This window comes from Schistocerca piceifrons, chromosome 6, assembly GCF_021461385.2.
Source record: "Schistocerca piceifrons isolate TAMUIC-IGC-003096 chromosome 6, iqSchPice1.1, whole genome shotgun sequence".
Classification (NCBI taxonomy): Eukaryota; Metazoa; Arthropoda; class Insecta; order Orthoptera; family Acrididae; genus Schistocerca; species Schistocerca piceifrons.
In genome coordinates, this window is record NC_060143.1 from 573,748,035 (window position 1) to 573,761,499 (window position 13,465).

The 13,465-nt window shown below is 41.8% G+C and overlaps 1 protein-coding gene across 1 annotated transcript in view; it reads right to left on the minus strand.

Moving 5' to 3' along the window:
* Window positions 1-13,465, minus strand: part of LOC124802876 (cGMP-dependent 3',5'-cyclic phosphodiesterase-like) — a 267,877-nt gene that overhangs the window by 11,599 nt on the left and 242,813 nt on the right. The window contains exon 13 of the mRNA XM_047263921.1: window positions 9,520-9,665. Coding sequence (XP_047119877.1) covers window positions 9,520-9,665 — 146 coding nt within the window. The remainder of the gene's footprint in view (window positions 1-9,519; window positions 9,666-13,465) is intronic.

Here is a 13,465-nt window from a genome sequence, read left to right on the forward strand (position 1 = left end):
TACTGAGCGTCTCTCCTGCAGAGTCTTCCACTGGAGTTTATCTATCATCTCCGTAACGCTTTCGTGATTACTAAATGATCCTGTAACAAAGCGCGCTGCTCTCCGTTGGACCCTCTCTCTCTCTTCTATCAACCCTATCTGGTACGGATCCCACACTGCTGAGCAGTATTCAAGCAGTGGGCGAACAAGCGTACTGTAACTTACTTCCTTTGTTTCCGGACTGCATTTCCTTAAGATTCTTCCAATGAATCTCAGTCTGGCATCTGCTTTACCGACGATCAACTTTATATGATCATTCCATTTTAAATCACTCCTAATGCATACTCCCAGATAATTTATGGAATTAACTGCTTCCAGTTGCTGACCTGCTATTTTGTAGCTAAATGATAAAGGATCTATCTTTCTATGTATTTGTAGCACATTACACTTGTCTACATTGAGATTCAATTGCCATTCCCTGCACCATGCGTCAATTCGCTGCAGATCCTTCTGCATTTCAGTACAATTTTCCATTGTTATAACCTCTCGATACACCACAGCATCCTCTGCAAAAAGCCTCAGTGAACTTCCGATGTCATCCACAAGGTCATTTATGTATACTGTGAATAGCAACGGTCCTATGACACTCCCCTGCAGCACACCTGAAATCACTCTTAGTTTGGAAGACTTCTCTCCATTGAGAATGACATGCTGCATTCTGTTATCTAGGAACTCTTCAATCCAATCACACAATTGGTCTGATAGTCCATATGCTCTTACTTTGTTCATTAAACGACTGTGGGGAACTGTATCGAATGCCTTGCGGAAGTCAAGAAACACGGCATCGACCTGTGAACCCATGTCTATGGCCCTCTGAGTCTCGTGGACAAATAGCGCGAGCTGGGTTTCACACGACCATCTTTTTCGAAACCCATGCTGATTCCTACAGAGTAGATTTCTAGTCTCCAGAAAAATCAATGTACTCGAACATAATACGTGTTCCAAAATTCTACAACTGATTGACGTTAGAGATATAGGTCTATAGTTCTGCACATCTGTTCGACGTCCCTTCTTGAAAACGGGGATGATCTGTGCCCTGTTCCAATCCTTTGGAACGCTATGCTCTTCTAGAGGCCTACGGTACACCGCTGCAAGAAGGGGGGCAAGTTCCTTCACGTACTCTGTGTAAAATCGAACTGGTATCCCATCAGGTCCAGCGGCCTTTCCTCTTTTGAGCGATTTTAAGAGTTTCTCTATCCCTCTGTCATCTATTTCGATATCTACCATTTTGTCATGTGTGCGACAATCTAGAGAAGTAACTACAGTGCAGTCTTCCTCTGTGAAACAGCTTTGGGAAAAGACATTTATTATTTCGGCCTTTAGTCCGTCATCCTCTGTTTCAGTACCATTTTGGTCACAGAGTGTCTGGTCATTTGTTTTGATCCACCTACCGCTTTGACATAAGACCATAATTTCTTAGGATTTTCTGCCAAGTCAGTACATAGAACTTTACTTTCGAATCCATTGAACACCTCTTGCACAGCCCTCCTCACACTACATTTCGCTTCGCGTAATTTTTGTTTGTCTGCAAGGCTTTGGCTATGTTCATGTTTGCTGTGAAGTTCCCTTTGCTTCCGCAGCTGTTTTCTAACTTGGTTGTTGTACCACGGTGGCTCTTTTCCATCTCTTACGATCTTTCTAGGCACATACTCACCTCCCGACTCAGCAGCATTAGTGGCAGAACAACTGAGAGAAAATTTGGAATACATTTCACATAAATTTTCTCAGCATGTTATAGTCTTGGGTGGAGATTTCAATTTACCAGATATAGACTGGGACACTCAGATGTTTAGGACGGGCGGTAGGGACAGAGCATCGAGTGACATTATACTGAGTGCACTATCCGAAAATTACCTCGAGCAATTAAACAGAGAACCGACTCGTGGAGATAACATCTTGGACCTACTGATAACAAACAGACCCGAACTTTTCGACTCTGTATGTACAGAACAGGGAATCAGTGATCATAAGGCCGTTGCAGCATCCCTGAATATGGAAGTTAATAGGAATATAAAAAAAGGGAGGAAGGTTTATCTGTTTAGCAAGAGTAATAGAAGGCAGATTTCAGACTACCTAACAGATCAAAACGAAAATTTCTGTTCCGACACTGACAATGTTGAGTGTTTATGGAAAAAGTTCAAGGCAATCGTAAAATGTGTTTTAGACAGGTACGTGCCGAGTAAAACTGTGAGGGACGGGAAAAACCCACCGTGGTACAACAACAAAGTTAGGAAACTACTGCGAAAGCAAAGAGAGCTCCACTCCAAGTTTAAACACAGCCAAAACCTCTCAGACAAACAGAAGCTAAACGATGTCAAAGTTAGCGTAAGGAGGGCTATGCGTGAAGCGTTCATTGAATTCGAAAGTAAAATTCTATGTACCGACTTGACAGAAAATCCTAGGAAGTTCTGGTCTTGCGTTAAATCAGTAAGTGGCTCGAAACAGCATATCCAGACACTACGGGATGATGATGGCATTGAAACAGAGGATGACACGCGTAAAGCTGAAATACTAAACACCTTTTTCCAAAGCTGTTTCACAGAGGAAGACCGCACTGCAGTTCCTTCTCTAAATCCTCGCACAAACGAAAAAATGGCTGACATCGAAATAAGTGTCCAAGGAATAGAAAAGCAACTGGAATCACTCAATAGAGGAAAGTCCACTGGACCTGACGGGATACCAATTCGATTCTACACAGAGTACGCGAAAGAACTTGCCCCCCTTCTAACAGCCGTGTACCGCAAGTCTCTAGAGGAACGGAGGGTTCCAAATGATTGGAAAAGAGCACAGATAGTCCCAGTCTTCAAGAAGGGTCGTCGAGCAGATGCGCAAAACTATAGACCTATATCTCTTACGTCGATCTCTTGTAGAATTTTAGAACATGTTTTTTGCTCGCGTATCATGTCATTTCTGGAAACCCAGAATCTACTATGTAGGAATCAACATGGATTCCGGAAACAGCGATCGTGTGAGACCCAACTCGCCTTATTTGTTCATGAGACCCAGAAAATATTAGATACAGGCTCCCAGGTAGATGCTATTTTTCTTGACTTCCGGAAGGCGTTCGATACAGTTCCGCAATGTCGCCTGATAAACAAAGTAAGAGCCTACGGAATATCAGACCAGCTGTGTGGCTGGATTGAAGAGTTTTTAGCAAACAGAACACAGCATGTTGTTATCAATGGAGAGACGTCTACAGACGTTAAAGTAACCTCTGGCGTGCCACAGGGGAGTGTTATGGGACCATTGCTTTTCACAATATATATAAATGACTTAGTAGATAGTGTCGGAAGTTCCATGCGGCTTTTCGCGGATGATGCTGTAGTATACAGAGAAGTTGCTGCATTAGAAAATTGTAGCGAAATACAGGAAGATCTGCAGCGGATAGGCACTTGGTGCAGGGAGTGGCAACTGACCCTTAACATAGACAAATGTAATGTATTGCGAATACATAGAAAGAAGGATCCTTTATTGTATGATTATATGATAGCGGAACAAACACTGGTAGCAGTTACTTCTGTAAAATATCTGGGAGTATGCGTACGGAACGATTTGAAGTGGAATGATCATATAAAATTAATTGTTGGTAAGGCGGGTACCAGGTTGAGATTCATTGGGAGAGTGCTTAGAAAATGTAGTCCATCAACAAAGGAGGTGGCTTACAAAACACTCGTTCGACCTATACTTGAGTATTGCTCATCAGTGTGGGATCCGTACCAGGTCGGGTTGACGGAGGAGATAGAAAAGATCCAAAGAAGAGCGGCGCGTTTCGTCACCGGGTTATTTGGTAACCGTGATAGCGTTACGGAGATGTTTAATAAACTCAAGTGGCAGACTCTGCAAGAGAGGCGCTCTGCATCGCGGTGTAGCTTGCTGTCCAGGTTTCGAGAGGGTGCGTTTCTGGATGAGGTATCGAATATATTGCTTCCCCCTACTTATACCTCCCGAGGAGATCACGAATGTAAAATTAGAGAGATTAGAGCGCGCACGGAGGCTTTCAGACAGTCGTTCTTCCCGCGAACCATACGCGACTGGAACAGGAAAGGGAGGTAATGACAGTGGCACGTAAAGTGCCCTCCGCCACACACCGTTGGGTGGCTTGCGGAGTATCAATGTAGATGTAGATGTAGATGAACGCATATTGTACAATGGTTTTGAACTTTGTCCACTGATCCTCAACACTATCTGTACTTGAGACAAAACTTTTGTGTTGAGCTGTCAGGTACTCTGAAATCTGCTTTTCGTCACTTTTGCTAAACAGAAAAATCTTCCTACCTTTTTTAATATTTCTATTTACGGCTGAAGTCATTGATGCAGTAACCGCTTTATGATCGCTGATTCCCTGTTCTGCGTTAACTGTTTCAAATAGTTCGGGGCTGTTTGTCACCAGAAAGTCTAATATGTAATTGCCACGAGTCGGTTCTCTGTTTAACTGCTCAAGGTAGTTTTCAGATAAAGCACTTAAAAAAATTTCACTAGATTCTTTGTCCTTGCCACCCGTCATGAACGTTTGAGTCTCCCAGTCTATGTCCAGCAAATTAAAATCTCCACCCAGAACTATGACATGGTGGGGAAATCTACTCAAAATATTTTCCAAATTATCCTTCAGGTGTTCAGCCACAACTGCTGCTGAGCCAGGGGGCCTATAGAGACATCCAATTACCATGTCTGAACCTGCTTTAACCGTGACCTTCACCCAAATTATTTCACATTTCGGATCTCCGTCAATTTCCTTCGATACTATTGCACTTCTTATCACTATAAACACACCTCCCCCTTCACTGTCCAGCCTGTCTCTGCGGTATACATTCCAATCTGAGTTTAGGATTTCATTATTGTTTACGTCTGGTTTCAGCCAACTTTCTGTCCCTAGTACTATATGGGCGTTGTGACCATTTATTAATGAGAGCAGTTCTGGGACCTTTCTATAGATGCTCCTGCAGTTTACTATTAGCACAGGAGGCGTATTGTCGGGCCTAGGGAGGGAATTCTCTAACCTAAAAAACCCCCATGTGCACTCCACACGTACTCCGCTACCCTTGTAGCCGCTTCCGGCGTGTAGTGCATGCCTGACCTATTCAGGAGGACCCTACATTTCTCCACCCGATAGCGGAGGTCGAGAAATTTGCACCCCAGATCTCCGCAGAATCGTGTGAGCCTCTGGTTTAAGCCTTCCACTCGGCTCCAAACCAGAGGAACGCAATCGGTTCTGGGAACAATACTACAAATAGTTAGCTCTGATTCCACCCCGCGAGTGAGGCTTTCCGCCTTCACCAATTCCGCCAACCGCCTGTACGAACTGAGAATGACCTCTGAACCCAGATAGCAGGAGTCATTGGTGCCGACATGAACAACAATTTGCAGTCGGGTGCACCCAGTGCTCTCTATCGCCACCAGCAGGGCCTCCTCCACATCTTGGATGAGACCCCCCGGCAAGCAGACAGAGTGAACACTGGCCTTCTTCCCCGACCTTTCCGCTATTTCCCTTAGGGGCTCCATCACCTGCCTAACGTTGGAGCTCCCAATAACAAATAAACCCTCCCCCCATGTGCCTGCTCGGACCTTGCTGAAGGAGCGGCCACATGTCCATTCACAGGCAGAGCGGGCGATGCCACACGGCCAGCCTCCACATTTACCCTCCGCCTCGTGCGCCGCGAACGCCGCTGAACCCGCCACTCCCCTTGGGGAGAGGGTGGCCCAACCTCGCCCGGTACCCAGATAGCAGGAGTCATTGGTGCTGACATGAACAACAATTTGCAGTCGGGTGCACCCAGTTCTCTCTATCACCACCGGCAGGGCCTCCTCCACATCTTGGATGAGACCCCCCCCGGCAAGCAGACAGAGTGAACACTGGCCTTCTTCCCCGACCTTTCCGCTATTTCCCTAAGGGGCTCCATCACCTGCCTAATGTTGGAGCTCCCAATAACTAATAAACCCCACCCCCCCGTGTGCCTGCTCGGACCTTGCTGAAGGAGCGGCCACATGTCCATTCACAGGCAGAGCGGGCGATGCCACACGGCCAGCCTCCACATTTACCCTCCGCCTCATGCGCCGCGAACGCCGCTGAACCCGCCACTCCCCTTGGGGAGAGGGTGGCCCAACCGCGCCCGGTACCCGCGAAGATGTCTCGTCAGCAGGGACAGTGGGTGAAGCATGTAACACCTGTGGTTACATGCCGTGGTATGACTGCACACGCTCTTCAAATGCGTTGCTCCATATCGTTTCGGGTTGAGGGCTGTCTTTTATAAACAATATTTTTTTAAATAACCCCAACAAGAAATAATCAGGAGATGTTAGGTCTGGTGAATGTGGAGCCACTGAATTGGTCCGCTGCGTCCTATCCACCGACCAGGGTACTGTAAATTTAAAACGTTCCACACATTTTTAGTATAATGGGGAGCTGCTCCATCCTGTTGGAACCACATTCGTTGCCTAAGTTTCTAAATCAACATCTTCCATTAGCTTCAACAAACCACTGTGGAGAAGTTGTAAATAAGATTCCCCAGTAACATTTCGATGAAAAAAAAAAAAAATACGGTCCTATCAAGAAACTATTTAAAATTCCACACCAGACTGTTAACGACCATTTGTATTGATTGTCACCAGGTCTGTGCCAGTGTGGATTGACAGGGGACCAATAATGACAATCATGACGATTTAATTCGCCATTGTTTTTGAATGTGGCTTCATCGGTGAACATAACGTATCTAAAAAAAAATCACTGTCACCTCATATCATTTCCAAATGCACGCGTATTTGCATATCTTTCAGCGTTAATGCCTGTGTAAGTGTGATATGATACGAATGGTATTTATGTGACTTCAAAATCCTCAAACCAGTTGATTTTGGTATTACAGTTTATCTCTAAATCATAGGACTACTAATTTCGGGATCCAGTTGAACATACGTGAGAACGGTAAGGGCACGAGCATCATTTTCATTGTATTTGCGATGACGAGGCAGATAGTGCACGTATCCATTTTGAGCTCATCGAGACGATCCGCATATAATTGCACAGCCACAGCGTAATTGTTATGGCATTCACCTAAAATTAACATCATATCAACGATCTCTGTAAGAGGATAGTGAACCATGTTTCGCTAAAGAATAATTTCCTTTCGTCAGTTGATGTTTACGGTTCACAATCTGAAAGTGAAGTGACGTCTGATCGCACTACACCGACCTTTATACTGAGCCACAATTAGCAGTTTGGCTACAGTAGCGCCACAGTCGGGTGAGTAATGCAATTGTCAAGAGTTCCCTAATGGGATTTTAATACCGTTCTGCCCCCTCCATCAAAAACTGTGGCAGGTAGGATACATTTTGTAAAAAAATAGTTTAATTTGGCGTAATGAAAGAATTGGTGAACATTTTGTACCGATTTGATGTGTCCTCCTCAGCTCATTCTAAATAAATCAGAGTTCTTCACCAATTTTAATTTTTCTCGATTTCAGCGCCATCTGTCAATGGTTTAAAAAAATGTTTCAGACAAAATTTCATTACTTTTTTATGGAGAATCTGAATCTGCAATAAAAAATGGGGGTTTCCATTTAAGATTTAAAAGTGTGAGATTACACAAAGGAACTATGGACTTCATGTTACATAGCATTACAGTTGTTGTATCAGTGTTTATTATTATCTTAAACGAATCTATCCTACATTATTAGTTACTTGTCACACAATGTGTAAGCCTTGGGAATGTATAATATGTCAACAAGCCAAAGATGAACAAAGCATCTGTCATTTATATTGGTGTCAGATGCATTTTCTCTGGCCAAGTGTTCTACAATGCCATGTGGATACAAAATTATTGTCTTGTTGGAAACTATTTGCCTTATTCTTTCAGTTTGCATTTAGTTTTGGTATCAGTAACTGTGCCAAAACACTTTGTGTTGATATGGGTCCATGGTATGTTTGAACTTATGAATTTCATATGATTTACATGCAACCTTAAACTGAATACAGACATTAACTGATCCAACCTCTAGGATTGTTGCAACAGAGCAGTGTCAATGCTCACTTGGTAGCTGCAGTGTCGAATGCAAGCAGTCGTGTTAAGACAAAGACATTTTTTAGAACACTATGATTTTTATATTGTTGACTCCAAGGATATTGTCTTATAAACTTTTTTGCAAAGGTAAAGCTTGCAACTATTTATAATAATAGCAACCTGTTCGGTATAATCTGATTATACTAATATGAGTCGACTGAAGACTAATATGTGATCGAAACTGTTTTTGATAAGTAAAGTAAAAAATACAGCAGTTTTTGAAGAAATACAAAGACTTTTTAAATACAATGAAGCTGTGGAATGCTCCTCATGCAAAATACATTTTACGTTCATCAAATCTGTAGATTTAGTGAAAGCTTTTGACAGTGTTAACAGGAAGACGGTTTAGAAGGTATCAGTGATAAAATAGAAAGAGCAAAAAGTTATCTACAATTTAAACAAAAACCAGACTGCAGTTATAAGAGGCAAAGGACATGGAATGGAAACAGCAGTTAAAAAGGGAGTGAGACAGGGCTGTAGCCTCTCCCTGATGTTATTTAATCTGTGTACTGAGTGAGCTGTAACGAAAAGTGAGGAGATATTAGAAAGGGCTAAAATTGAGGGAGAAGAAATAAAAACTTCATGGTCTGACAAGGACACTGTTATTTTGTAAGACACAAAAGGACTTGGAATGTCACTTGAACAAAATGGATAACGTATTGAAAAGAGGTTATAAGTTGATCTACAACAAATATAAGACAAGGGAAATGGAATGTAGTCATTTTTATTCTGGTGACTGTGATAGAATAAGATCAGGAAATGGAACACTACAAGCAATCAAATGGTTTTGCTATTTGGGTGCCAAGATAACCTACAAAGTGGAGAGAAGGTATAAAATGCAGAGCAGCAACAGCAGGAACAGTGTTCCTTAAAAGGAAAAAAATGCTAACATTGAATATAAATTCAAATATTAAAAATATAAATTTATGTATGGAAGTGAAACGTACGTGAAAAACAGTCAGAGAAGAAAAGAAGAAAAATCTTTGACATGTGGTGCTACAGTAGAATGCTGAAGATTAGATGGGTACTTCAAATAACTTCAATAACAGGCCCTTCTATCTCTAAAAGGTAGTCCTTTGTGTGGATCCTAAGTGGTTGGAGTCAGTTATCGAAAAGGTGTTTCGTTGATGGATGGGCAACAGTATCAGAAATTATGATGGTGTTTCTAGTATCACCAACATATCTGCTAATTATTTATTTTCCTCTACTGCAGCTTTAAAGTGAAACAACATATTTCTACCAACAGCAAATGCAGTTATGTGACATCTACGAAACAGCCAGAAATTGAATTGGCAGTGAGGGATGACAGGTGTTTGCATTTCACTCAACTGAACATCCCATGAATGCTGGATAAAATATATTTGTCTCAAATGAAAGTAAATAGATGCAAAATATATAATTTAAAAGTATTATGTTATAAAAGAACTTACTCAAAAACGGGAATAACAATATCTTCCAGAAACTGAATTTGTAATTCTGGAATCCTTGCATTTTCCCTGTCCATCATTTCCAATGGCTTGTTTCCCATTGATTTCTCTAAATCACCTTGTGAAAAAAATTCTTCATATATAAGCTCCTAAAACAAATTAAAAAAAATCATGTTGCTGATTCAGCAATTGAACATTATTTGTACATTTTTACATGTATTATTTCTGTGCAATTAAATAAAGAGAGGAAAAATCTAATTGCCTTGCTAAATTCCATCAGACTGACAGATATACACAGATGTTAGCACGTTCATTAGCATCTGTAACTTGGAGATTGCAACTGTTGTCAGATTGCTATTTTCTAATGGTAGTGCCCCAATGCAGTAGTACTAACAGAAAGGGCAAACAAGATAAGGTAAATAACCCTGATCTCTCCAATGCATACTCAGGAACAGAACTGTTTCATAAATGGGTCAAGACATTAGGACAGAAAATAACACTCTAAGTACACAAGGGTATAAACGTAAAATCATTTGCTCAACAGAAAGCAAGTACTATTCAACATAATTCAGGACCAATTATCTATGAATTAAATTTCAATCTGCAATTTTCATTCACTTAAACAATTAGTCACTTAAATTTGCTAACATTACATATACAAATAAACCACCGTAACTTGTACCTACTGAGCTTGATTTTAATTTTCAGTGGGAAAGGAGAGAAGTAAAAAGACTGTTAGTGTGTTGGTGGAATAGAGGGCTGTGTAGTGCTGGAATGGGAACAGGGATGGGGATATATGGGTACAGGACAAGTACCAACAAAGGTTGAGGCGAGGAGGGTTACAGGAACATAGGATATATTACAGGGAGAGTTCCCAACTGGGCAATTCCTTCCCATCAAAATGAGCTTTTCTAAATTGGACAGGTGGGAACTCTCCCTACAATATTTCTAACGTTCCCATATCTCTCCTGGTCTCAACCTTTGTTAGTCATTGTCCTCTACCCTCTCGCCCCCCCCAATACCTTTCCCTCTTCCCACTCCAGCATTACATGGCCCTCTATCCCACTAATGCACCCACAGTCTTTTTACATCTGTCCTTTTCTGCTGCCCCACACTGTCCCCCTGCCCTCCGTCTAACCTCCCAACTATGTACCTATCCTACACTCTCCCCACCTCATCTCAAGCAGCACTTTACTGTCCCCCACCTCTACCCCACTATCCCTCCTCCTCACCTCCCCAGCCTCCTCCTTGCCACCACCACCCAGTTTGCTTCTCCCATCACGCACTGCTGCTCACAGTCTGGCCTTGGCAGCCAGAGACTGTAGGCACATGTGTGAGAGTTGTGTTTGCATGAGTACGGGTGTATGTTATCTATTCTGATGAAGGCCTTTTTGGCTAAAAGCTTTGTTTGACAGTTTTTCTGTAGTGCATATCTGTGACTCAACATCTCTGCTATATTGTGAGTACCAACTATCCTTTTCATATTATTGTCATTATTCCATTCTGGATTTTCCATTGTCTGATTTTAACAATTTTATTTCTCAGGATACAAAAAAATTAAGCAATGTCAGCTTAATGTGCACATTGTAAAATGTGCACATTGTAAAATAATTCAGTGAAGTTGAAGTATCTTAATCCACCTGATGACAATGGGATGTTGATAAAATTAGTAATAATGTTAAAAATAAGAGGTACTAAACAAGCATACAAAAAAGTTTTTTGTATCTATCAGGCAGAGCCCTTAACAAGCAGTCCATTTTACAGAAGAGAAATTTTCGACGATGCTATTGTGACAGAGAATTTTAATTTTTACATACAAAACTACAAGTTGACACTAGACCCAGCACATCTGTACACATATATACCTCTTCTGGCAGCAGCATGAACTATCATGCAAATATGGAGAACATGTTACTGTGGACTGGGAAGTCTAGGCCTGGCAAAACAGCACTCTGCAAGTGCTCTGGCTGTGCTCTGATTGAAGCGACGAGTGGGGTCGAGGAGAGAGGCGGAAGAGGAAAAGGCTGCAGCTGGACATCACCAGAGCGAGGCAGCCTACTTTTTACATTTTGCTAACAATACCAGTTGTTTTAATTTGATTAGGAATAAAATGGCATCTACACACTTATCGAAAAAGTGGAGAAGCCACATTACTCGGTGCCAAACTAAACCAATTCTGTTTTACTTTTCATACAATTTCAATGCCGTGCAAATTGCTTAGTATGCCATCGCGCTATGATGAGCTGGAAAACTGGAAAAAACAGTCAGTTGAACACTATTACACCATCAGTCACAAGTAAAATATGATGCACTTGTTTTCTGACAAGCGAGGAGGCATGCTGGCTGAACTTAAGGTGGTTATCAGGGAAAATATTGAGTTACAGGTAAATAGGGCAGTGATGGAATCTTTTATGGTGGGTATCACCAATTATTTTAATTCATTATGTTTTTTAATGCAATGGAACAATAATTCAGTAATGGATACGGCAAATGAGATTGATGTTATCAAACAAGAATTGCTCTAGTGGAAAAATCAGCTTCAAGTTCATGGCATGGGATATTCATTGAAACTCATGGCAGTCATCTGTGGTCAGGCATGACTGGTTACCTTTCAAAAATTGAAACATTTCATCATGAGTTCTCAAAGTGTTTGCACGTCTTTGCACACCAAACACCAATTTCAATTTATTGTTAGACCATTCTCACTTTGGTGCTGCTGATATGCCAGATCATTACCTCCAAGTTGAGCCGATAGACATACAGCATGGCACCTAGAGCAATGACCTGTTCGTCTAATCCAGGAATTCACACAAGACTCTTATAAAATATTACCCCAAACACCATATCCTCGGATGCACAGACAAGCTGTTAAAAGTTATTTTAATGTCTGGTTCAACATACATGTGCAAACGGTATTTTTTTACAAAACTGACAAAGGCCCATCGGATTTAATAATGTTTAATCTGTGTAACTCCAAGTAACTACATCGCAAACCATGGTTCCAGATATATTACATATTCTGTAACCAAAATGTTTTAGTGATTCGAGAATTGCTGTGTAAATTCTAGAACCACTCAGCCTTCTACCGTCTCGAATACACGATATTCTAGATATGAGTGTGAGATGGTAGAATCCTACCTACAGTGCGGCACATGTCTGTGTGCGCAGGTTGCGGGAAAAAGGTAGAAGCAACGGTCAAACAGCACCGACAAGTACCCATCAGAGAATACACAGGCATGTTAGTGAGTGTGCAAGGATGAACTATAGAACCTATATTCAGCTCTGTGCTTATTGTGTCAATGAATATTGTTATGTGGAGCAAGAACAGTTGAAAAAGTACTCTTGTAATCTCTTGACTCAGCCTTGGTACAGGCAAGATGTATTTTCTGATTCATTTTAAGAAAGTCATGGTAGTCAAATCAACTTCCTTTTAACTGTAAGTCATATTGTTTCTAATGTTCGAAAGTACGAGGTACTTACAGAAAGTTACATATGTATGTTGAAAGTTTGAATTATATTGTGCATCAAAGTCAAATACATCACTGATTGACGAAATGTAAGGTTTGTATCCCCCCCATGAACCATGGACCTTGCTGTTGGTGGGGAGCCTTGCGTGCCTCAGCGATACAGATGGCCGTACCGTAGGTGCAACCACAATGGAGGGGTCTCTGTTGAGAGGCCAGACAAACATGTGGTTCCTGAAGAGGGGCAGCAGCCTTTTCAGTAGTTGCAGGGGCAACAGTCTGGATGATTGACTGATCTGGCCTTGTAACATTAACCAAAACGGCCTTGCTGTGCTGGTACTGCGAACGGCTGAAAGCAAGGGGAAACTACAGCTGTAATTTTTCCCGAGGACATGCAGCTTTACTGTATGGAGAGCTGCATCAAACCAGTCTCAGGACTGAAGACCACAACAACAACAACAACAACAACAACAAGGTTTGTATAT